General features: G+C 39.3%; 1 protein-coding gene across 2 annotated transcripts; it reads left to right on the top strand.

The window, feature by feature from the left end:
- Positions 1-24364, top strand: TM9SF3 (transmembrane 9 superfamily protein member 3). Of its 2 annotated transcripts, XM_076205946.1 has the most exons (12): positions 1-98; positions 225-426; positions 6508-6703; positions 6872-6994; positions 7085-7323; positions 7525-7656; positions 8401-8567; positions 12359-12453; positions 13795-13925; positions 15524-15732; positions 15974-16204; positions 18696-24364. In XM_076205946.1, the coding sequence occupies exons 2-12, from the start codon at positions 352-354 to the stop codon at positions 18838-18840; spliced, it is 1743 nt and encodes a 580-aa protein (XP_076062061.1). In that variant the 5' UTR covers positions 1-98; positions 225-351; the 3' UTR covers positions 18841-24364. The 2 variants fall into 2 exon arrangements, with proteins under 2 accessions (XP_076062061.1, XP_076062060.1); XM_076205945.1 differs by having other exon boundaries at positions 40-426.
- The last annotated feature ends 2445 nt before the right edge of the window (positions 24365-26809 follow it).

The following is a 26809-nucleotide window of genomic DNA, read 5'->3' as shown; positions in this document are numbered from 1 at the left end:
CGATGATAAACAGCACCGCAGGCTGTTAGTCATCTGTGGTCGAGGAGGTTTCACACTGTTGCGTTGTAAAAACCCTGACGTGCTGCTCAGAAATTCATGTAAAGTGGTGAACAATCGAAAGTTCTATATACTGAGAATTACATATGATGAAAAAAGCTTAACCGTGAATAAGTGTAATTATATGTTCACAATCTAAATATCTTGTTTCATTTATTTACTCGTAGTTCACGATCTCGGTCAGCCGACTCAGCTGCTGCCATCTGACGAGTTGACGTGGCGTAAGGTGAAATGCAAACGTCAAAGCAGTAGACCTTAGTAATATTTTCCAATTTTGCCACTTTAATATCAAACATGATTCCGTGGAAAAGAGTATTCACATTACTAAGTCTATCCTTCGTGGTGTTAGGAGACGAACATACACATACGGTAAGTCAGAATTGTTTGATATTGTTCTTAGCGTAAGGGGTGACAGTTGTGGGGTGGGGGCATATATTTACAAGGAAAGTACACACTTGATATAATATTTTATGATACCCAAGTAGTTAATGCCTAAAATAGGAAGCTAGTTAAGCATAATGCACTGTTGAAGTAGTAAGCACTTGTTAAATATCGTTTGAGTTATGATATAAAACATTTCAACACATTTTGTTGGTCCACAAGGTATGCTTGTGTATGTAAACAAAATTGGGGCCAGGGCTTTCCCATTATCAATATACATACATATATAAATTTATATATATATGTAGTTTACCTACAACAATAACTGTTTGTACATATTATGTTCCTGCAATCTGTATTTCTATTCATAGTTGGGGAAAACAAATTCTTTGATGCTTTGTCAATATTGATACTGAAAGGCTTTAAAGTTTTTCCCAGGTCGAGTTACTGTAAAGCTCATTACTGAGGTGGTGTCTGTGAGAGGTGGACAATATTTTAGCTCTGATTAAATTTTTGTTTTTGTGTTTCCCAAAATTCGTGGTCTTTTTTGGAATTCCTCACTGATTGTGAGGCTTACAGCATTAAATCATTCCACATGACCTGAGCTGCATGTTATTGTTTTTTGAAAAATCAGAGAAAGCTGAACATAAATGTTGGCATAAGTAAGGTGGTCAAATGTACAAGGGGTGATGGCAGAAATGGGTCGAAGGTGAGTTCAAAGGGCGAGCAGCTGGAGGAAATTGAGAAATTTAAATATTTGGGATCACATGTAACAGGGAATGTAGGGATGGGGTTGGAGGTAAATTATAGAGTAAGGGAAGGAAGTAGATGGCTGGGAGAAATAAAAAGTAACATGGACAAAAATATGTTTAAAACCTTGTTTGTGACTTGTATGGCCTCATCTTAGAAAGCATATAGAAACTTGAGAATGTGCAAAGGAGAGCAACATGAATGATACCAGGCCTCAGTATCTTCACATACACCCGAGACTAAGAGATCTGCATCTCCCCACATTGGTATACAGTTGTCTGAGGAAACACAATTGAATGTTACAGAATTATAACTGGTTTAAACAATAAGGCAGTGTGTAATAACTTGTTTGAAATGAGATGGGGTCACACACAGTACAAAATATATAAAAAAGCTATTCACAAATTGTAAATATAATTTTACATGTGAAGAGTAGATTGCTGCAATAAGCTCCCAGAGCACCACCCATGTTATCTTTTGAAGAACTTTTTTATAAATACTGGCAAAACTTAGAAAATATCCTTGAGCACAGAGGGAGTAATTGTGTCTATAGCACTGTATGGAACAGATGTAGAATTTGTAGGGGACAGAAAAGAGCCTAAACATGTTTGAGATGAAGTCTTGAAGTATGTTGGATGTTATGAGGACGAATACAGTGAGAAATGTAGAGGTGTGGCTGAGGAGTAGGTGTGGAAAGAAATGTAGCAGATAAGGCTGATCAAAGAATGCCGAGATGGTTTGAACATATGGAAAAAATGAGTGAAATAAATTGAGCATGAATTGCGTAGAAAGTGGAATTGGATGGAAGGAGCTTGAGGGGAGGACAAAGAATGAAGTGGATGGGGTCATTGAATGTAAGAGAAATGTCAGTCATGCAATGAAGGGAATGCAAAAGATAAAGAGTGAATGGAGAATGTTTGTTAATGGATGAGGAAAGAAAATATCCCAACAGGATATTCTTCTCTGCTTTGTATATTTCTTGAGTGGATGAGGAAGGGTGGGTTGCCATAGAATAGTGGTACGGGTAAACCAGTTCATCTCCGGGGCTCGTATGTGGAGGTGCTCATCTTCCTGTATTGTATCTGACCTGAGCATTGTGGCAGGGGACAAGGATGACCCTTCATTCATGAGGTATCAGGATGGGAGGGACACCAAACAGGTTTTTGGATGTGGGTGCAGGGTAGATGTACGGTTTGACTTAGCCAACCCCCCATATAAGGGCAAAGGGTCCTTTTGGTATACAGGAATGGTGATATGCATGTGTGGTTCTGTTTTTTATTCTCCAAATATTATACCTAGTTTTCACTTCATATATGGTTCCAGCTTAGGTTTTGGCCATGTCATTTTTTAGTCCATTCTAGGATTTATACATTTGTATGAAAAAAAAAATGTATTGTTCAGATATGGGGGGAATCCAATACAATATGCTCGACTCTCCCAAGTGTTCAGTGTGATGTTGAAATTACAATAATTTCAAAACAGTAAGGTCAGTATTATTGGTAGGCAAGCATACCAAATGTTGATACAGTACTAAAATGGAAAATCTAGGCATAACTGGCTCTAACATTTAAATGAAGAGGTGAGCACATAATATTATGGTAATAGTGAATTCTAAACATCCTGACCCTTCCATCCCAGCACACCACACACATACATAGTTCCCACATCCAGGAGAGCTGTTTTATAAATTAAAGAAAAAAATATGCCTCTGGTTTCGGTAAATTGTCTTGATGGCAACCAGTCCAAAGCTATAAGTAATGCCATATCTAGGGATAATAGAGAATACCTTGCAGTTCTGTAATGCAGTGTACCATTAATAATGGCATCTACTAGTGTGCAATGCTAAAGATTGTGTTTATCATTCTCACCATGTGATTCTGAATATCAAAATGTCCAATAACCAAAAAGTTAATTTTGTTTATCAGTAATCATTTAATTGTTATTCTGTTAATTTAAGAAGAATGTAACAAAAGTTTCCATTAATCCATCATCCCACTGACAGTAGCTGTGATACTAAAAGACTCCTCAATGGTTTACTGACATGCTTTCTTGGGAGACGAAGGTAAAAATGAGCTTGATGAAGTACAGGTACTCAAACCTAAGGAAGCCTAAGCCTTGCTTCCCCTCAAAAAACCTGCATTCACCCTCTCCTCAAACTATGAACTAGGCAGTGTGCATTCTTTTCATGTGCTGTTTGAGATTGTTCAGACTTGACATGTGCCCCTTAATTAGAACAGACTTGGATAGGCACACCTTACAGCTGAAAATCAACTTCTCTTCCTTGAGAAGCATGCAGAATATCAGGACAATATAAAATTGGAACCAAGGAGGTAAAGAAGGAGAGATGCGGAAAAGATTTGGGTGTAATTATCTCAAATGACTTGTCCTATTGCAAACAGATAAACAGAATTGTTGGAGAATCCTACAACTTGCTAAGATCAATAAAAGTGGCATTTACATATTTGGACAAAGAAATTATTAAAAAAATATTGGTCACTCAGTACCAAAAAGAATATAAAGAAAATAGAATCCAGAGAACAGCAACAAAAATGGCACCTGCACTTACAAACTTGTCATATGAGGAGAGATTGGCTAAACTAGATTTACCAACTGGAGCAAAGAAGAGAAAGAGGTGACCTACTGACCATCTACAGAATCATGAAAGACACAGAAATACTTAATAGAGAGGACTTGTTTAACTGGGACAGAAGCACAAAAGGATATGGAAAGAAAATAAAAAAAACATAGCTACAAAAGAGATCTGAAGAAAAACAGCTTTCCACATAGAGTGATAGACACTTGGAACAAACTGGACAAGGAAATAGTGTCCGCAAAAACCATTCATGAGTTTAAAAGCAAACTAGACACTACGAGATACAAAGGCGGACACCACAAGCATAGCTCCCCTTCCCGCAAAATATAACTAGGTAAATAGATATGGTTGAAATCGGGATATTACTGGAAAAAAATAGATAAAAACCATGTTGATGGTAAACCTTTATTTTATGGTGCGAACTTTGTGTATAAAGATCTTTGATGAATATTGATTGGAATTATTGTGTTTGCTAATAGTGATTATTGCCCAACCTTTACTATAACCACTTCAGTACAAGTTAAATTCTTGCATGCAGCATCAGCTACCATTTGTACGGTGCATCACACTACTTGCAATATAGAATATAAAGTCACTGTTGTATTACTCATTCTCTTTTACTTTGAGTAATAATAAACACAGAAAATGTGATCAAACCAGTTTACAGAATCCAGGGGTAATTCATGTACAACCACAAAAAATATAAATAACCAAGACGCCGACACTGGCATCTTCGTGTACCCACTCACATCTCATGACGCCTACGTAGGTGTTATCGTACTGAAGAGGTTAACAGATGGAATCGGACAGACTAATTACATTACTTTGTTTTGAATTTAAATACATGTCACTTAGGTAATAACATAGATTGGATAAGAAACTGGTCTCTGTTGGTTAAAAAAAAATGTGAGCATGGTACAAAGTCTGTATTAGGCAGAAAAACAATCACTACAGAGTGATAGACTCCAAGACAGTGAAGGACTTGTCTTTTCTTTTGCTCTGAAGTTTTCAGACAAGGAAAGGGAGCATATATCTGCAAACATAAACTGCAAAGCAGTCAGGCAAAGCTCCCACCAGCCCCCCCATGAGCATAGCTACCGTATGTCAGGCCTACTGTATATACTGTTGTTGGGCTATGTCAGCAAAAAGGAAATCCGACATATATCTTGATACTCTTTTTGTTTATTAATTTTCAGTGACTTATCCATTAAATATATATATTTTTTCCCACTATAAAATGATACATATTTTGTCAGAAAGCATTACAAGTTATTCAATTATGTTGTCATATTCTCGTAAGAATCTACAAGAAATCTAAAAATAAGGGAAAGTTTATGAAGTTAACAGACTATTAATTAAAGCTGTCAATTTAATGGAAGTTGATTAGTCCATTAATGATTTTTAAAATTAACTTAAAAGTTAACCTGGTAATGAAATTTATAACTTTGTTAATCAATGGATTAACGGATTGGTGTCCTTCTTACATAAGTGCCAGAACCAATCTCTATCCCAGGTGATGTGTATGTAAACAATCATCTGAATATTTTGGTTATGCCAAGCTTTTCTTTTTGACCCTGTATCAATATTAGATATGCCTGTCTGTTGTTATTGACACTTTTTCCGAAATGATTGTTATAAATTAGAGCCATCTTATTGAAGATTAAAATCTTGGAAGAGTCAAGTTTGCTGTACCGTCCCCCCATAATTATTTATTCAGATTGTCATAGGTGCCAAGTTCCTCCTCACTATCATATGGAGCAGTTGCTAGGTAGCATCAGGGGGGCATTGTAACTGGTTCATGATTAAGTGTACACAACTGGATATTATATTAATGCAAAAAAAATTGTATGTATTTAGCAGTGATTTAAGAAGTACTTTATTAACAGTCTGAAGTGGGGCCTATATTTCCTATTTGGCCTGGCCTTTATCCTGCCCCTGTGTATGTTGAAAATTCATGTAATTTTGCTGCTCCCACTTAAAAAAAACTGTGGCCCTTAGTTCCTTAAGTAAAGAAAAACCATATGTACATGTTTACAAACACCTGAATTAGTATTAAAACAGAAAAGGTTATAAAAGCAATGAATAATATCCAGTACATTACTGTAAAACAAGGTGACTTCTCACCCTACTTGTCCCTGCCCTTTACTCCTGTCTTCACGTTATCACCACTATCGACAGGGAAATGGCTAAACCTATCACGATCCCTTCCAAAATGGGTTGGCTTACATTTTATTCTGGCAGTCCCCATGCTATTTTATTCATCTGCAACTCCTGTTTGATAATAGAGGGTTTAGACCCATTGCCAAGTAACCCTATCCATGCCTTGTGGACATGTGGTGCTTGTACTTTTAGTGTGATAGCTGACCAAATTTTGCCGACATTCAGTTTAGGAAAGGAAATATACATAGATCCCACTCGTGTTGAAACTGTCACGTAAACCACCATAATCTGAATGTGATTTGTGTGTATTGTATACAATTTTTATTCCTTCAAGATTAAAAATGTATCACTGGAGTGGTAAAGTGGAAACTTGGGATTGGGTGGATAGTTTCACCTTGCGTCCCGGAATACTCTCCAAATCTGAACACCCTGTGGCCCAATTTCTTTTGGACATTGGAGGGATTACTCTATGGCACCTCATTCATTCTTGAAAAATATGAAGACCATGGAGACAAAGATAGAATTGGCAGTCTTTTTTTCAATGATTGTTTTCTTTTCTTTTGCAGTATAAGGATCAAGAAGAAGTTGTTTTATGGATGAACACAGTTGGTCCATACCACAACAGACAAGAAACATATGCATACTTTTCGTTACCTTTTTGTGCTGGACCCAAAGGTAAAATATCTCATTACCATGAAACCCTCGGAGAGGCACTTCAGGGTGTCGAGCTTGAGTTCTCAGGTCTCGATATTGACTTCAGATGTAAGTATTGTTGGATGATAAAAGGTGAATAGAGTAAATGACCTTGAAAATAAAGTGTTGCTTGAATTGTACTGAAAAAAGTTGTACACCGTTTGAAATATATAATTTCAACTGTGAACTGAAAATTATCTTGTTTAATTTTGTGAATTATTTTTTCTTGTATTAAAGCTAATGTTGCTAAAACACCATACTGTGAAGTGGAACTTAATGAGGAACGACTGAAAGCCTTTGTCTATGCTGTCAAGAATCATTATTGGTATCAGATGTACATAGATGACCTCCCTATATGGGGTAAGTGATGTAGTTTGCATTAGTGTATGTTATTGATTTGAATGTATGCACCTTGTTTCATTAATATATTACATTACTTTTCTCATTCAGGTATTGTTGGGGAGGTTGATGAAAATGGAGAAGCATACTACATATGGACTCACAAAAAATTTGACATTGGATTTAATGAGAACCAGATTGTAGATGTTAATCTAACTTCAGAACATAAGCAGAAGCTTGAGTTGGGTGCACAAATAAAGTTCACCTATGAAACAAATTGGAAAAAGTCTAACATTGATTTTGAAAACAGATTTGACAAGTATCTTGACCCTAATTTCTTCCAGCATCGAGTGAGTGTTTATAATGGTGAATCATGATTAGTACTAGAAATAGTGACAGTTCCGCAATGAATATTGGTTATAATTGAACTAGAGTAAAGAGGATGTTACAAACGTTACTTAATCCTATAACATTCAAATAGATGAACTGGACAGGTACTTGTTTATCCCAGATTCATTGATGCAGCCTTGTATCATTCTTATTTTGAACAGATTCATTGGTTTAGTATCTTCAACTCGTTCATGATGGTGATTTTCTTGGTGGGTCTTGTCTCCATGATTCTCATGAGAACACTAAGGAAAGATTATGCACGATACTCCAAAGATGAAGAAATGGATGATATGGTAAGTATTCATTACTTGGATAAAATGGAAAACTAAATTTATTGGAACATATATATTTAAGTAACCAATGGTGGGTGCTGTACTTGCAAGTTGTGGTCCTGTGAGATGGAAGTTGGAGAGAATTGTCTCCCAGCTGTCCATCTTCAAAACTCATCAACACCCTCACCCCAACTCGGTGATGCAACCCTGAGAGGCTGACACTTTGTCTCTGGACAGGATTCAGGATTTCTATGTCAACTTCATTAGCAGATACACATCATAGGCCCCATACACACACTGTATAAATGACTTCTCATCCTAGAATTTGTATATATTGAGGGAAAACCCCAAGTTGAACTGACAAATCCTGGACCTGTTCACTATCTCTTTTTCTAACAGTAGAACACAGATTTAGAATTGTGGTTAATCAGCTGGCCGAACAGTTAAAAACAATGTTATTTAGGTGTGAGGTCAGAGTGGAGGCAGATCAAAAAACAAGGACATACTCCATTAAATTTCCTGCATCATGAAGCTCCCCATTAGTTGGTACCATCCTAGCCCTCTGAGGGGGTCAGTTCTCATGACATTAAACCAAATGGTATTCATATCAAGCCTTCACATTTGTAATTACTTCAGAAACACTTGTTGACTGATAGTAGTGCCTAATTTATAAATATTAGTATTAAAGTTGTTGTATTAGTAGATTTTATTGGCACTTTTATATTTTTGTTAGTGGTGTCATGTGATTTTCAATCTTTTTTACAGGAAAGAGACTTAGGTGATGAGTACGGATGGAAGCAAGTTCATGGTGATGTCTTCAGGCCACCAGCTCATCCACTTCTTTTCTCAGCTGTTGTGGGTTCTGGATACCAACTAGTTGTGGTCACCTTCCTTGTTATCTCACTCGCCATTGTTGGAGAACTTTATACAGAGTAAGTTTTATGGTCTTGTATTATGGTTTTCCTGTATTGCTTTAGATCTGGGCATTGGGTGAGGGCAGGGATGACCTTTACAAAGGATTACAAAGGCGGAGCATGCCGACAGGAGACCTTTTGATCCATATCTAGGTCGGATGCAAAAAGAAAAAAAAATCATATTAATAATAAATAAAAACTATAATAATGTAGATAACAAATAAAATACATAAATAAATGCATAGGTATAGTTGAATAACAAACAAACAGGTAAATAGTAAATGATAATAAATTGACATATAACTAATAATAAATGAAAATCAGACAAATTATAACAAAACAAAAACAAATAATATAACATAAATTATAATCATTACAGCATCTTACTTAGGTATTTATCTAAATGATTCTTAAAGCTTCGAACTGAACTACATTGCACTACCTGTGCAGGAAGTTTATTCCATTCATTAACTACACGGTTGGCAAAGTTGTTTCTACCTACTTCCAAATTGAATCTATTTCCGGACAGTTTGAGACCATTGTTTCTTGTCTGATTCTCATTCAATGTGAAAATTTGGTCACTTTTGATGTTGTCAATTCCCTTTAAAATCTTAAAGACCTGTATCAAGTCGCCTCTGAGTCTACGCTTTTTTAGGGAAAACAGATTCATGTGCTTAAGTCGATTTTCGTATGATTTATTTTTTATATTTGGAATCAGTTTTGTGGCTCGCCGTTGTACTTTTTCCAGTCTGTCAATGTCTTTAATGAGATTCGGTGACCATACGGAAACAGCATATTCCAAATGTGGACAAACTAACGATTTATATAGCTTGTTAATGAGTGATGGACTTTTGAAATCAAAAGATCGCGCAATCAATCCCAGAATCTTATTTGCTTTCTCAGAGGCTGAAATACATTGCTTGGATGATTTGAGGTCGTTACTGATAATTACGCCGAGATCTTTTTCACTATCCACTTTTGTTAACGAATTTCCAAATAACTTGTAATCGTACTTACTGTTATTTTTACCTATGTGCATTACCTTGCATTTACTTGTGTTAAATTTCATTAGCCACTTTTCAGACCATTGCTGTAATTGATCTAAATCTTCTTGAATATCTAATTGGTTTGAGTGATCATTTGGCACTCCGCACAGTTTTGTATCATCAGCAAATTTGGAAACAGTAGATTTTAGTCCATGGTCTATATCATATATACTATGAATAGAAGTGGCCCAAGAACGGAACCCTGAGGAACTCCACTTGCAACACGTTTCCATCCAGAAGTTTTTCCATTTAAAACAACTCTCTGTTTTCGACCTTTCAACCAATTACTAGTCCAACCTATCTCCTCATGGAGATAACCTATCTCCTCATGGAGATAACCTATCTCCTCATGGAGATAACATATCTCCTCATGGAGATAACCTATCTCCTCATGGAGATAAGATAAAAGGGAAACAAAAGTGTGGGAAGGGTACAGGCAGTCTCTCTTATGAGGGGGATAAGTAGGGAGAAAAGTACATACAGACGTATATCAAAGGCTTTTTCCCCCCTTACAAGGGAGGTAGCCAGTCAAAAGGCATGTATCTACTCCCACGCATTTCATCCCCACACACTCCATTCCCATTCACCACCCCTCCCTCCTTCTTTTCTTGGCTCCTGGTTGGGAAAGAAGTACATACATACATATACCAAAGTTTTTTTTTTTTCCCTTATAAGGGAGGTAGCCAAAAAACAGACATAAAAACCACTCCCATCCATTCCATCCTTATCACACTCCCCTCCCCTCCACCCTCTTCCCTCCCTCTTGTCGTGGCACCTCCTGGATGATGGGTAATCCCTGCATCTTGACCACTGTCCTGGGTCAGAAGTTGTGTTGCAAGACACAGCACATCCACAGCAAGGCTGATTCATTAAATTGGCGACCCTTCCTCTTCGTCCCCTCATGCAGAAAAGGAGAAGACAGGGAGAAATCCCTTCGGGCTGTGTCAAATTTTTCTCATACATACTCCTTCACCCCCCACCCCCTACCCTTTCCACCTCATGGATCACAACATCATCCATATACAACAATTTTCAGTCTTCTGTCCTCTCCCGTCCTTCCTCAACAGACATTCCCCTCTTCCCCAAAGCCCCTTTTACCCCATCCATCCATCTCATCCTAGGTCGCCCCCTCATGTTCACTCCCTCCACTTCTGCCTTCCACACCTCTTTTACTAGTCTTTCTTCACTCATTCTTTCCATGTGTCCAAACCATCCTAATACTCTTTCATCAACCCTATCTCCCAACTCCCTTTCCACCCCTGATCTCCTCACCTCCTCATTTCTCACTCTATCCAGCCTAGTAACCCCCATCATATTTCTCAGACACCTCATCTCAAACACATTCAAACTCCTTCTCTCTTCCTCTCTTATGTTCCATGTTTCTGCCCCTGTGGTGGGGGAAAAGAATACTGCCACCATGTAATTCCACTTGGATCGTAAGAGGCGAGAAGAAAGGGACGGGGATTGGGACTAGGCATCCTTCTCCTTGTAGCCCCACAGGGTACATTCCTAAAAGAAAAAGCAAAGGGAGAGGAGTATTATGGTTAACCCCTTCCATACGGTGCCGCACACGTAGGCGTCATGGACTTAGATCTCGGTGGCAGCAGCCAATGCCAGCCGTACGACGTGTCGTAATAATACTCGCATCATAAAATATAGTCACCGCTTATATCGATCGTTCTCTCTTCACCCGTGAATTTTGATAACCATAGAAAATGCGATTACAAAAGAATTAGAAAGAATGTCATTATGGAGGGGCGACTACAATAAATATAACCAAGACGCCGATATGGCAGCCTCGCGAATACACTCGCTCCCCATGACGCCTACGTGTGCGGCACCGTATGGAAGGGGTTAAAGAAAAAAAAGCTTCAAAGGGGTGGTCAGATATAAGTGTGTATGTACATGCATACACATATATACACATACAAATATATATGTAATTTTGTTCTGTAGGGGTTTCCTTGGGTCAAATAGAATTGTCTGGCAGCATTCAGAAAAAAGATATTCAACATTAACCCCTTCGATATGATGATGCCTACGTAGGTGTCATGAGGAGCAAGTGGGTACGCGAGGGTGCCGATGTCGGCGTCTTGATTATATATATTGTAGTTGTACTTGTGTGACCCCCATACTCTGTAAACTGGCTTCATCATATTTTCTATGGTTATCAAAATTCACAGGTGAAAGAGAACAAGCAATACAGTGGTAACTTTATTTTTTATAATGTGAGTATTATGACTCAACATCACATGTCTGGCAGCTAATGCTGCCCGCAAGATTTTGGCCCAGAGAAGTGTGCATGTCTGGTGTTATTGCTAAACAGTTCAAAGATATATATATGAATGTACGTGGGACAGCCTGTCATAGTAGGTGCAAGTTTTCTGCATTATTGAATAACTTGTGTGTTATAAAATGTTTTGTGATGACTAGTAGACTCTACTTAATGCATTTACTTGGTTCTCTCAATCTACAATCTATCTCCCTATATTCCTCCCTTTCCTGCCACATGTGACTCAAAAGTATCTAAAACTATCCACTTCCTCCAGCCTCTCTCCTTTAATATTTCCATATTGCTGCCTATGCTTCCAAATTTGGAAGGTGTGTGTATGAAAATAATTATCTCGGGTAGGTGATGTGAAGGTGTAGTTTGCATGCAGTTAGTGATTATTCACAGTGCTTTGTTTTGTGTGATTAGTAGAAGTCTTGATACATATTCGGCCATAAGAAATACTTTTAAAGTAATTTTTTTGTGTATTTCAGGAGAGGTTCTCTACTGAGTATTGCAATTTTCATATATGCTGCTACCTCACCAGTAAATGGCTACTTTGGTGGTTCTCTCTATGCACGGATGGGTGGTAAGTATAATGGCGAATGCAGTGTGTGTGTCTATGTATATATATATATATATATTATTCCCTTGTAAGGGGGAAAAGGCTGATGGTATATGTATGTATATACACAAACATATACATATATCAAGGGCTTTTTCTCCTTTACAAGGGGGTAGCCAAAATCAAAAGGCATTCTGCTCCCACCCACTTCATCCCTACCCATTCCACTCATTCACAACCCACCCCTCCCTCCCTCACATCTTGTCTCCTCCTGGATGATGGGTCATCCCTACATCTCGCTCATCATCCAAGGCCAGAAGCAATGCAGCAAGACACAGCAAGGCTACTTCATTTCATCAGTGACCCCCCACCTTCTCATGCAGAAACCTTGGAGACAGGTAGAAATCCCTTTGGCCTGTGTCATAATATCACTTACACATAACCACTCCCTATCCCCCACCCACTCCCTTCCATGCATCACAGTATCATCCATACACATCCATTCTCCACTCACCACTCGCCCTACCTTCTGCCTCCTCCCTTCCTTCTTCAACAGATATTCCCCTCTTGTTCACTGCCCCTTTTACCCTATTCATTCATCTTGTCCTCAGTCGCCTCCTCATATTCACTCCATGCACCTCATGGGTTAATGGGCAGGGGACAGGAGACGGTTTAAAGAAAATAGAGAAAAGTGGGAGGTAGGCCAATTGTTGTTTGTTGATGACACTGCTTATGGGAAGATCAGAGAAGGGATGTGTATATATATATATATATATATATATATATATATATATACATACATACATACATATAACATATATATATACATACATATATACATACATACATACATACATATACCAAGGGCTTTTCCCGCTTACAAGAGAGGTAGCTGAAGTCAAAATGCATAATTCCACTCCCACCCATTTCACCACCATGATCCCCCTCTCCATCCCCTCATGCAGTAACATTGAAGACAGGGAGAAATCCCATCAAGCTGCATCAAAATATCATTCACACACAACCACTCCCTAACCTCCCCTTTCTATCCCCCAACCACCCACTCCCATGCATCACAGTATCATCTATACATACCCTTTCTCTACTCATCTCAATTTTTTGCCCTCAACAGACATCCCCTCTTCCTCAACACCACTTTTAACCCATCCATTAATTTCAATCTCTGTTATCCCCTCGTGGTCACTCCCTCCACCTCTGCCTTCCACACTTCATTAGAATTTCATGAAGCATGAGATAAACCTCTAGCCATTGAAGTATTGTAAAGCTGTGTCATCACATCGGGTTGCCTCTGCCAAATTGACACAGGTTTTTTGGCTTAACTAAAAGTGAAAATGGTAATTTCAGGTAAAGTTTGGATACGACAAATGATGGTATCAGCCTTCTTACTGCCTGCACTCGTCTGTGGCACAGCCTTCTTCATTAATTTCATTGCCATCTATTACCATGCATCCAGAGCCATACCCTTTACTATAATGGTAAGTGTTTTCTTGTGTAACTATTTTCTTTAAGGATAATATTGGACTTCTCTCAGTTCCATTTTTCTTTTACACTAAGGGTTTCTCTTTTATGCATCATTTCTTCAGATCACACATGGGGCATCATTAAAGTATTGTCCTTGTTTATTATCTGATGTTTTTGTGTTGATCAAAATCTGGAGATGCCAACTCTTCTTCTTATAGAGATGTATTTCGGTTCAAATTGATGTGTGCCTATGCCATCTATACCCTGATCTTTGCTGTTGTTGATATTTAGGGAGTCAAAACTACTCTCAAAAAACTATGAAAACCTCTCAATATCGCTGAAGGAATCATCTCTTTGACTACTTAACAAAATTGTTTTTATTTACATGGCTTGTGTTGGTATCCCTCATGTCGTTGTTACCAAAATGTGGCACTGTATGTTGTGGTTTAGAATGCAAACTAGCAGACAATAAATATTTCTGAAAAAAGTCCCTCAAAAATTACATTTGAGGTAAAATATTTATCTTAAATATAGTTCTCTGGAAAATAGATGACATTACAAAAGAAAAAATGCAAAGTTATACCTGGGCATGGTGGTCATCCTTAAAGTGGAAGACGGCAGATAAAGTGGATGGAGGGGGAAAGGGGACATCAACATATATAATTGGGTATTGGGCAAAGAAGAGTGCAAAAGATAGTAAATAGATGAAGAAATGATTGAACCCAAAGTAATGGTCTTGTCTGCTCTGCAAATCATTTTGAGTGAATAAGGATTGGGGGCTTGCCTTATAATGAAGCAATGTGAGATAACCGTCATTGCTTTTGACCAGAGCAGTGTGGCAGGGTATGTGGACTCTCATCCACAAGGTGCTAAGATGGATGGGGTGACAAATGGGTGTTCTATGGATGTGGGATGGGTGTATACTTTGACATGGCCACCCTCTTTATAAGCGGAAAAAGGCCTTTGTTTTGTATATGTGTTTTCTACAATAGAGAAGAGGGGGAATCGGTGATTAAATGAAGTGGCTTTGGTATAGGTTTACTGTGTTCTGCTGTATTGCTTCTGACACTTCTGGGCTGTTGGAAGGAGACTGGGAATTGCACTTTATCCACAAGGAGCTAAGGTGAGATGATAACAAGGATGGTGGATGGGAGTGGAATGGGTGCGTGCCTTTGACACAGCTGACTCCCCTATAAGGGGGAATAAGCCCTTGATATACAGATACAACCACCCATGTACATACATACATATACCAAAGGCTTTTTCTCCCTTACCAGGGAGGTAGCCAAAATCAAAAGGCATAATTCTATTCCCACCTATTTCATCCCCACCCATTCCACTTCCATCCACAACATCTCCCTCCCTCCTGGATGACAAGTCATCCCTGCATCTTGCCCATCGCCCTGGGCCAGAAACAATGCAGCAAGACACAGCACATCCTCAGTAAGGCCCCTTCATTTAATCAGCGACCCTCCCTCTCCATCCCCCATGCAGAAACATTGAAGACTGGGAGAATGATATTGTTCTCTAGTGATTAGAACTGCATTATCTTTTATGAAAAATTAACTGAAAGAAATGCATCAAGAAGGATTTTTGTTTTGTTTTGTTTCAGCTTGCAGTAGTATGCATCTGCACCTTTGTGATCTTACCTTTGACATTGGTGGGGACAGTTTTAGGAAGGAACCTTGCAGGTCAGCCCAACTATCCATGTCGCATCAACGCAGTACCAAGACCCATCCCTGAGAAAAAGTGGTTCATGGAACCTGCCATTATAATACCACTTGGTGGTATTCTACCTTTTGGCTCAATTTTTATTGAAATGTAAGTCCTAAAAGATGTGTGTACAACATATTAATACCCTTATATAAGTGAGGTAGAAATAAAGATGAATGACTTTGAGATAGAATGTTGAAATAATATGATGTTTTAAGTGGAGAGTGAGAAATGTAGAGATGAGGTTGGTTGTTTTAAGAGGAGATTAGATAGTTTTTATTTATTTATTTATATGTTAATAGCAAAATAGGTCATGTTAGTATTACTCTTGTCCTTTGTCAATCCACAGGTACTTTATCTTCACCTCTTTTTGGGCCTACAAGATCTACTATGTGTATGGTTTCATGCTCCTAGTGTTCCTCATCCTGATTGTGGTGGTGGTCTGTGTCACCATCGTGAGTGCCTACTTCCTCCTCAATGCAGAAGACTACCGCTGGCAGTGGACAAGTTTCCTGGCCGCTGCTTCCACTTCTGGTTATGTGTACCTGTATGCAACTTATTACTTTTTCTTCAAGACAAAGTAAGTATTTCAGCACATGTATATTTATTGACCTATCTGGGTTCTGATTGTACTTCTAGTCATTTGTCTCGTAAGAAAGTTGTTGAATTAATAGTAGAGCTTGTGTGATAGTTAAGAATGGAAGAGTGGTTTGAGGTAAATATGAGACTGTGCCAAGTTTAATTGATATGATCTTGGTTGTTTAACATGTATATGGAGAGGGTGGTATGGGAGGTAAGAATGAAAGTATTGGTAGGGGTTTGGAGTTGCTGGATGAGGATGGAAGAAAGTGGTAGGTGAGCCAGTTGTTTGCAGATGATTCAGGATAGAAGCAGTTGATGACAGAATTTGAAAAGGTGTGTGTTAATGGGATGAAAGTGGCAGCAGACTGGAAGTGAGTATTAAGGGAGAGAGACTGGAGGAAGTGGATAGTTTTAGATACTTGGGTGTGGATGTGGCAGGAAAGGGAGAAGTGGAGGTTGAGGTAGAATGTAGATTGAGAGAAGTGAGTAAATGCCTTAGTAGATTAAAAAGTGTAATGAGAAATAGACATTTGGGAATGGATGCTAAGAGGAGCTTGTATGAAGGAGTAATTGTGCTGACAGCACTGTATGGGGCAGAAACATGGAACATAATAGAGGAAGAGAGAAGGAATTTGAATGTGTTTGAGTTGAGGTGTCTGAGAAGTATGATAGGATATAGTGAGAAATGAGGAGGTGAGGAGGAGAACAGGGGTGGAAAGGGAGATGGGAGATAGGGTGGATGAAAAAGTATTGGGATAGTTTGGACACATGGAAAGAATGAGTGAAGAATGACTAGTAAAAGAGGTGTGGAATGAGTGAACATGAGAGGGTGACCTAGGATGAGATGGATGGATGGGGTAAAAGGGGCTTTGAGGAAGAGGGGAATGTCTGTTGAGGAAGGATGGGAGAGGACAGAAGATAGGGATGAATGGAGAATGGTTGTATATGGATGATGTTATGATCCATGAGGTGAAATGGTTGGGAGATGGGGGTGTAAGGGAGTATGTGAGAAAAATTTGATGCAGCCCGAAGGGATTTCTCCCTGTCTTCTCCATAGCATGAAGGGACGGAGAGGGGTGGTCACCGATTTAATGAAGCGGCCTTGCTGTGGATGTGCTGTGTCTTGCGACACTGCTTCTGACCCAGGGCAGTGGACAAGATGCAGGGATGACCCATCATCCAGGAGATGCCAAGAGAAGAGGGAGGGGAGGGGAGTGCGATAGGGATGGAATGGGTAGGAGTGGTTTTTATGCCTTTATTTTTTGGCTACCTCCCTTGTAAGGGGGAAAAAAACCCTTGGTATATGTATGTATGATGTGTTAAGTTGGCTTGAAGGTAAACTCTGGAGAGTATTGGTTTTTATTAGCAATGAAGTTGGGTGCCAATTCCAAATGGTTTGCTCTGAGTGCCAGAAAAGGGAGGGGAAGAAACAGTAAGGGAGGTGACGACTGTGCGTTTCAAGTTGTCTCCAGGCAGTCTGACTTTTTGTTTGTTTCGTCCATCATATATACGTAGGTAAGGTCATGACCCATGGTCTTAATTGGTGTGAGGTCAAAGTTGATGTCAGGAAAGTCAGATGCAAAATGTTCTCACAGTGCTGACTCAAGAAGACAGAGTATGGGGGGTTGGTACTGCAAGTATGTTCCTCAAAGAAACTTTGTGTCCCATGTGACCAGGCAAAGCACTGGTTGAGTCATCAAAGACTCCTGTGTGCATCTTCAAGTGGCTGGCTGAAGTGGCAGGTCATCATAGTCTGAACTCCTAGGCTGGTGAACTGCATGTGCGTTTCCTCAAAGAGGCTTTATGTGGGTCGCGCAGCCGGGTGGCACATGAGTTACAAGGCTGGCCCCACGAGCAATTCCTTTTGGGGTCAAAGGACATGGGACAGGGCTAGGACACACCTAAGTGTGTGAGAGAAGAAAGTTGAAAGTATATGTGGGCTAAAGTACTCTGATTATAGTGGCAGCTTGGATGTAAATTTGACGAGTGTAGAAGTGGATAGAGTGAACTTATGAGGAAGACCCAAGGAACCATTGAATGAAAGATGAATGTCTGTTGAGCAAGAAAGGATACAAAAATTGAGGGTGAATAGAGAGTGGTTGTAAATGAGTGAAAAAATGACACTGCCAAAGGGGTGTTCTTTTTGTCTATTCCATGAATTATTTGAATGGATGTCACAGTATAATGAGACAGCTCTGGCTGTCAGTCCATGCTATGGAGATTCCATGTCTCATATTGATATACCTTCCCAAGCAGTGTGACAGGTACAGGGGTGACCCTTCATCCATGAAATGCTAAGATGTGAGGAGCAATGACTGGGTTTTTGGGTTCCTGTGGGGTGGATGTATGGTTTGACTTGGCTAGCCTACTTATAGGGGGAAAAGGCCCATTGGGTTGTATATGTGAAATTGGAGTGTGCCTTAACTTAGCCACTCCCATTGTAAGGGGAGAGAGACTTCGGTTATGTATTTATTTTTCTTTCTTTCCAGGATGTATGGCTTGTTCCAGACCACCTTCTACTTTGGATACATGGCTCTGTTCAGTGCAGCCCTTGGTATTATGTGCGGAACCATGGGATATGCTGGCACAAGCAAATTTGTCCGGAAGATTTACTCTACTGTGAAGATTGATTAAGATGAATTATTTCTCTGCTATGATTATGATAGTTGCTGTATTGAGCTTATTTAAATTATGAAATTTTTGATAGTTTTTTTATGATTATTATTATTATTATGAGGAGTTATATGAACAGAGGATGATGATAGTTGGCTAGATACTAGTGTTAAATATGTGCTTATTCCTGTTTCTGGTTGTTGTTATTTAGTTCACAAGTTGTGAATTTTTTTCTTTCTTTTATTTCCTTTTTTCCTTTCTTTTCCTTTTCATAAAGTGTGTCTAAGTATGTAAATGTAAAAGCTCTGAGAGAAGTCCTTAGGAGGGCCATGTAACATATATCAGTGATTCTTGTAATTGGACAGGCAATTGCAGGTGCAATTTTACTTTTGCTCTCCAAGTAAGAATGGATGCAAGTTTGAGCATGGAGTGGTTGAACCCATTTTAAACATCAACCAAATTCTAGCCTACGGTGGATTAAGGAAAACTAAACAAATCATTCCAAGGCCATGGAGCAGTGCTCGTTGAATGGGCCTTTGGACTTGAGGTGTGTGGGAAATGCAGTACTGTACTTGCCCTTCCACGTTGCATTAATTTTTTGGGGATTATTTCTGTCTTAGGTGTGCAATTCAAATGTGTTCTTACTCCCTGAGTGTTAGTTTGTAAATAGCTGAATCTGATGCTGATTGAGGTTGGTGGGGTAATGCATACTTCAATATATAAAAGAGGAAGTGGTGTCTTTATCTGTACAGGATACTTCTGTATAACTAACACAAGAAAATATCATTTTTGGAATTCTTGAGTATTGTCCATGTCTTTCAAGAACTGCATGTAATATAGATTTGCATACTGTATATGTATATTAATGTACACATGAACACACACACACACACACACATTTTTTTTTTCTCCCCCCTTAAAGGAGGTGCCCAAGTGAAAGATAGACCCACCCAGTACCTATTTGTAATCTTCTCATACATGAAGGGTCATCCCTGACCTTTGCCACCCTGTTTGGGTCAAAGGCACTCAAGAAGTATACAGAACAAACAAAAAGAAATTCCTTTGGCTGTTATTTCTTCATCCATTTAAAACCAGTTCCCATTTATATATATATATCTATTACCCTCTCTTTTTCTTGCTTGACAGGTCTTTTTGCATCCAGTGCCCCCATCACCATCCAATCACCTCGTTCTTGGTCTTCCCCCTCGGGTTCCCTCCATCCTCTTTTGCTCCCTACACTTTTTTTTTTTTTTCTCTCTCTCCATATGCCCAAACTATGTCAGCCTTCTTTGATCAACCCTATCTGCCATCTATCTTGCCACCCCTGGTCTCCACCTCGCATTCAAATATTTCAGTGTTCCTTTCTGCCTCCATGAAATATGAAGTCTCTGCGCTGTACAGTGTTGTGGGCACAACCACTTCTATTTACAGTCTTTGTGTTCATCCCCAGAAACCTGTTTCTCATGACACTTCATTCCTCCAAGACATTTGCTTGCTTCACTATAATGCACCTCTATCTCCAGTCCTACCTACCCTGTTATATGCGACCTTGAATACATTAAAGTCCTCCACTTTCTCTAGCCTCTCGTACTTTTAAATCAACTTCAACCCACCAGTACCCTCACCCTTGCCACATCTCATCACCTTGATTTTACTGTTATTTTCAGCTTCCATTCCTCCTACAAACTTCTTCAATCTATCCTCTGGCTTGGCTGGAAGTGCAGCAGCATCTGCAAACAACAACTGGTTCATCTCCTACCTCCCAGTGCTCTTACAGCTCCAAACTTCTGCCTTGCACCTTTATGTTTACCTCTATCACCACCTCATCCTTATACATATTGAACAACTATGGTGGCATTACACAACTCTGGTGCATCTCCATCTACACCTCAACCCACTCACTCGATTCCCTATCCACACATTAGCTGTATGATTCATGTAAAAACTTTTTACTACCCTCAGTATTCTACCCCATGTCCCATACATCTGCAGCACATTCCCTGATATTTTTGTCAACCTTGTCATATGCCTTCTCAGAATACAAGAAAAAATCAAGACATCCTTCCCTTTGCTAGAAATGTTTTGCATGTCTTGCTGCTGAAACTTGATCAATGCATTGGCTTTCTTAAACACAGGCCTCTACCCCTTCAAATCCTCTCAATACATCTGTACACCTTACCAACTCCACTTAATATACTGATCCTTCTAAAGATACTACATTCATATTTGTCTCCATAGTGGAACTATACATGCACTCCTCCAATACATTGGAACATTTACCAGCCTTGTCCACACATTAGTCTCACTAGCCATGCCACTGTAAGTAACTCTATTCATCAGACTCTGCATGACACCCATCAAACGCAGGTGCCTTACCAACTTCCATCTCCTGCAATGCTCTTTTCTATTAGCCCTATCATACTCCTCTATCAGTTATTTTCCTGGCATCTCCCAATCCTCTTCTATGTTCAGCAACCTATTAAAAGAAAGTATCCCCTTCCTGCCTTCTTTACCATCAACATCTGCACCATTTATCTTCCTTCTACCTTACTCACCTTCCCACAGTATTTTCACTTTTCCAAAACATTTTTATTCTTTTCAACAATCTGTCAAACACCTACTCAACCATACATCTGCTCTCCTATTGGCTTCCCTCACCTTCCATTCTCCTACCACCCATTTTTATTCTGATGCCTTGTATGTTGCCCCACTTTTTATTTACAACCATTATTTATATACTTGCTTCTTTTCTGCCACTACCGCCCCTACATATTTTCATCCCACCATTCACTAGCTCCCCTGTATAGTCAGTAAAGAGGGACTTTTTGTGGGGCACACCTATGGACCAGAACCACACATTCATCTTGATAGAAAGAAGAATCTCTGCTCATAGTGGAATAATGAGTTTATATATATACAAATACTGTCCTTCCATTCTGTTGCCCCAATGAATATCCTGTACTAGTGTTCCCATGCATGTTGCACACAATGACTAAATTAGAGTGAGGGGCCTAGGAATCCCTCTCTCTTCAAAAGAGGGTCTTTGTGTAGATGTAGGAAGGAAATGGGTATGTTTGTGAGAAGAAAAGTAGATGTGTTAGCACTGAGTGAAGCTAAACTGAAAGGGAAAGGGGAGTTTGAGTTTGGTGATGTGGTAAGTTGGATGTCAGGAGTGGTGAGAGGGTAAGGGAGAGGAGGGGTGGCATGGTTTAAAAAGTGATGTGTAAATATGTGGTTGAATGGAGGGAAGTGTCATTGAGGGTCTTATGTTCTACTGTGCCATGGTTGGTGTGAAACCATTGCATTCAGGGCAAGTTACCAGTAATAAACCAAGTGTGACTGATGGGGACAAAGATGGGACCTCACAAGTACAGCTCTTCCTATGCATTACAGTTAGGTAAATACATACTGTTTACATGTGTCCCAATCTTTCCCTGTATTTCAGTAGCATCAGGTGACACCCTCAGTGAAGATGAAATATATGTAACTTCAGTCACGTGTGAAGGGGAAAACTATTCTTATGCACTTGTGAAATATTTTCATCATTAAGGGAACTTGAGTTGGAAAGATTTCCTCAATTAGGCATTGAGGAGTTGGTTCTTCCTTCTTTGTGGTAAGGTTAAGGGGGTTGTCTTAGGATGAAGAAACTACTTAGTGTGATGTACTGAATTTAAAATGTATACCAAAGGCCCTTTCACCCTTAAAAGCCAGGATAGCCAACTCAAATTGCACATCTACATCAGTAAACAGATAAAAATCCATCATACTACCCCTTCCATCTCAGAACCTCAGGAATGTAAAGTTGGTTTGCCACCTACCACTCTGCTTGGGTCAGAAGTAATACAGGTAGACACAACAGATGTTTTAATGTGTATTTTCCACCAAGGCTGGGAGATACCACATCAGTCATAATTATGAGGATAGTGTTTTGGGTGCTAGGTGAATGGAAGATTGTAACATTTTGCTGTTTCAATAATAGGCAGTGCATGCAGTGGAATTGCTTTTCTATCTGTATACTAAAAGGCTTCTTCCCTGATACAAGCTTTTGGAAGACACAAGAATGATACCTCATCTTAGTCATTCACATTTCATACCCAAAATTGTAGCCGCAGCTTCAACACATCTCTGGGTCAGGACTGTCAATTTATGTATGCCACAACCCCCTTACCTCACTCCAGCACCATGACCCTCCCACACCATCCTTACCTGTCACCACCAGCTTGCTTCCTAGAAGTATTGACTGCAGTTTTATGCAGTTACTTCTGTAGGGATGTTATAACAGCCCTGTCTTGATATATCAGCAGTCTTTTTTGAATAAAGAGGGACCAACAATAGGTATCTGCAAGTGGTGGTTCTGTAAGACTGTCAAAGAATAATCTCCCTGTCATCCATACCCATCAAGAACCTCACCTCCATTTGGAAGGAGATAGCAGACCTGAGGGGCTGACAATTTGTCTCCAGACTAGACCCAAGATCTCTCTACCTACTTTGCATTTTCTCCACTTTTTATGGAAGGAGAGCTGACGACCAGTGACTGCTCCGAAACTCCTACTACTATAAAAGCTGTTGATGTAGAATCCCACACAATTACAAAACAAAGTCCAACATTGCTTCCCAGAAAGATCTTTGAGAGGGCCTAGGGAATTGTCAGCCACTGTGGGGATGCAAGTTTCCAGTCAGCACACCACGAGATTATAATATTATTATGAGTGGAGAGTAGTCTTGGTACAGAAATTATGCTTCTTTGTTTTTAACTTTTAATTGTTCCTCCTCTGTATGTTCTCTAAGTTTTACCTTTTCCTCTATTCCTGAAAAAAGGGCTAAAGAAACTAGGCTTTGCCCTTTATTTTGATTTTAGGGGCTAGTTCAATCCACTTGTGATGGCAAAGTTGGCAACACACTTCATGTGGAACTGCTGTAGCTGGGAAAAAAATATGTATGCATAAAATTTTAATATGTACACATGTATATAAGTGCATATGTATGTATAGGTATGCATGTATGTGTATTTCAAGCAACCATGTCTGTGATTGCATATATTTCCGTACATAGTCAAGGTACATGAATGTATTTACTCACGTACTTGTGTTGCACATGCAGATGGAGTGAAATTGACACTGGATTAGTATGTTTATGACTCATATTTATTATTTTGATCAGTAAGCATTTCTAGGTTACCTAAAATTCCTGTCTATAAAATATCCTTTGCTTTTAAACAGAATCTTCATTTATTTTATTAAATTATGTAGCTCATGTTATAAATAAGCAAATGTTTGTACAGTAAAGAGTATTAGAAATTTATGTTTTTTGTATGATTGCACAAAAAAAAAAGTCCATACTACGTATGAGAGGTGAAAGCATGGATTCTTGTGAGTGAAATAATTGTTTAAAAAAGTAGATTTTATCTTGTACTTTAAATAAAGTTGTGTGCTTGGAAAAAAATTAGTGGTATGAGGGAATTTTTGGGTTTTGTAATATGCACCAAATGCTCCACACTCTTGGATGACAAACCATGCTAAGGTTCTTAGTAAAAACATTCCATTATTTTGTTCTCTTCTTCACCTTTGCTGGAGTTTCGTATGGGAGTTGTTATTTGAAGAAATGAAAAGGGGAGGGATACATGTCATACTTCTTTGATGGGAATTAATTTTAAATAAGGAAATTGAAAATTATATTTACACAGCTGATTATAATATTGTCAAAAGTAGGAATGCACATAGGTTTGGTACCTCCACTTTCAGAAGAAATATACCAAAATAGAGCTTATACTCACGTATTATTTTCTCCTGATTTTAACTCTGTAGCATGTATTTTTAGACAAACTGCCACATACAAATATATTACTGAGACATTTGGTTGAGGCTTGTTGAAATTGCTTTGTGTGAACAACGTATGACATTAATTTGGTACACAAATACAGTGAGACCTTCACCAATATGACCTGCAATCTGGGTTTACTATTGCAGCACCAATTTCAAATTTCTCATGCTACCATAATTTCAAGTTTCCCTGGCCAGCGCACCAAGCTAATGCACATTGTTTTGGTCAGGCTAGATTTGTTCACCTGTTGGCATTCTCTAGTAAATATCAACAAGTGATTCCTGCAAGTTTTTTGTGTAAATATGAGGTTAAACTGTAGATTGTGGAATTATTGCCATCAGGTCACAATACTGCTAAGATATTTCAAGTTCTTGGTGTTGGTTTAGCTAATCTTAAGTTGGCACATATAGGAGTTACTATTAGTAACAAGTTTGCTGATAGCAGTATGTCGAAGTTTTTATATTGTGGGGCAACCATAGATTGGATAACAGCCCTGTCTCTTGTAGAAAAGTGTGGGAGAAAATGAAGTATTGGTGGTGTTTCACCTAAAATTAGGTGTAATGTAATTCAATGGAAATGTAGACACTCCTCCATCAGTACACTACTTTTCCCCAAACTCAAACAAAACAACCTCACTAGACATAATACTATACCTCACCCTTGGTAAGACCTTTCATATTACAACTATCTAACCCAGGTACTTTACCAGCTTTTATAATCATTTAATGCACTTTCTATCTCCTTTATGCCACGTCCACATGGTCGAGCACTGTCCGCCGGGAATAACGGCTTTACTCGACAACGGGCAATTTCAGTGGGCAAACCATCAAACTGTCCGTTCCCAGCGCCATTTGCGGGCAGTGGATGGAGGGCTGATATCGCTACCAAACGCATGAAGTGAGGTGTGAGCAAAGTTAGCAAACCCGCTCAATACAGACTGAAGTTACCTTACCACCATGTCTGCACCTAGTACTAGTGTATACTGGCACCAGGCATGTCTCCGTGATTTCTTGTTTTTCTTTTTAATGTAGGCAGCAATTATGATGATGTAAAGTGCTACCTTCTTTCCAAGTATGGCGGGAACCATGGTTATCGTACCGCACTGAACCACTCACTTCCAACCTCTGCTTGTGGCCAACTAACCTCCAACCACCATATGCTGTGTGGACACCTTCGCGGGCTGAGTCTGCGGACTTTGCCCGGTAAGGGCAAAGTCTGCCAGGCACAGCTCGACCGTGTGGATGCGGCATTAGCCATAGCATTGTCCTCTTCATGGCAGTCATTATCTTGGCACCTCCATAGCCTCAACACTACCCATATTCCACTACCTTCACATTCAACATCTTTCCATCTGCAGCCTTAACCCTTCCCTCTCTACCCAGTTCACCTCCCCTCTTTTTTAATTTCTTTCCAAAACCTCAATACAGTATTCTGTCAAACACCTGCCCCACCCCATCCACTCTCTTCTTGGGCTCCCTCACCTTACATTTTGCTTTCACTTACTCTATACCACTCGTGTATTTCCTCATTTCTTCTCTGTAACCATCCCTCATATGCTTACTTTTTTATCATCACCCTTACCTCTTGTTGTTGCATTGGGTCAGTGTTTACCAACACTTCTATCCTTGAAGACAATCTTGTGTTGCTGTTGTGCTAAACTTCATTATGTTAGTTTAGTCAGTCAAGGACATCAGAATTTTTAGAAGTGGCAAAGAATATATTGAAAGAAGCAATAGTAAGAAAGCATCTCTCATTTTTTTTATGAGCAGGTATTTTTACTCTAACATGGATGAATTGTGTACACCTCTGGTTTGTAGAAGTGCTCCCAAATAGACCCTAAGTTAGTGACTGCATGTCATGCAGTCAATGCCCCTGCCTGGGAACCCATGTCATAAACAACTGAAACCTGGCCAGACTGCGATGTGGCCACCACCCAGCCCTTCTAAGCTACCAGAAGAGACTGGATGACTGCATTGTGGATAAATGCCTAAGATGTAACACTTCACCCCTTACTATTCAACACTTCATGGAAGACTGCATTATACACAATCACGCATGCAAACAACATAACATAGACTCCATAAAGGATTTGTGGGAAAACCCTGTTTCAGCCGTGGCATTCCTTGGGGAGACGGGACTGCTTGGACAGTCTGTCTAGGGAACAACAATT

This window comes from Oratosquilla oratoria, chromosome 22, assembly GCF_046742065.1.
Source record: "Oratosquilla oratoria isolate Oo_2021 chromosome 22, ASM4674206v1, whole genome shotgun sequence".
Classification (NCBI taxonomy): Eukaryota; Metazoa; Arthropoda; class Malacostraca; order Stomatopoda; family Squillidae; genus Oratosquilla; species Oratosquilla oratoria.
The sequence above is the reverse complement of the archived record's forward strand: the minus strand, read 5'-3'. Positions and strand labels throughout refer to the sequence as shown.

Coding starts and splice junctions, on each gene's coding strand:
- TM9SF3 (XM_076205946.1), top strand. CDS start 352: ATGATTCCGTGGAAAAGAGTATTCACATTACTAAGTCTATCCTTCGTG. Junction 7,657..8,400: donor ATGAAGAAATGGATGATATG/GTAAGTATTCAT, acceptor TCTTTTTTACAG/GAAAGAGACTTAGGTGATGA. Junction 13,926..15,523: donor CCATACCCTTTACTATAATG/GTAAGTGTTTTC, acceptor GTTTTGTTTCAG/CTTGCAGTAGTATGCATCTG.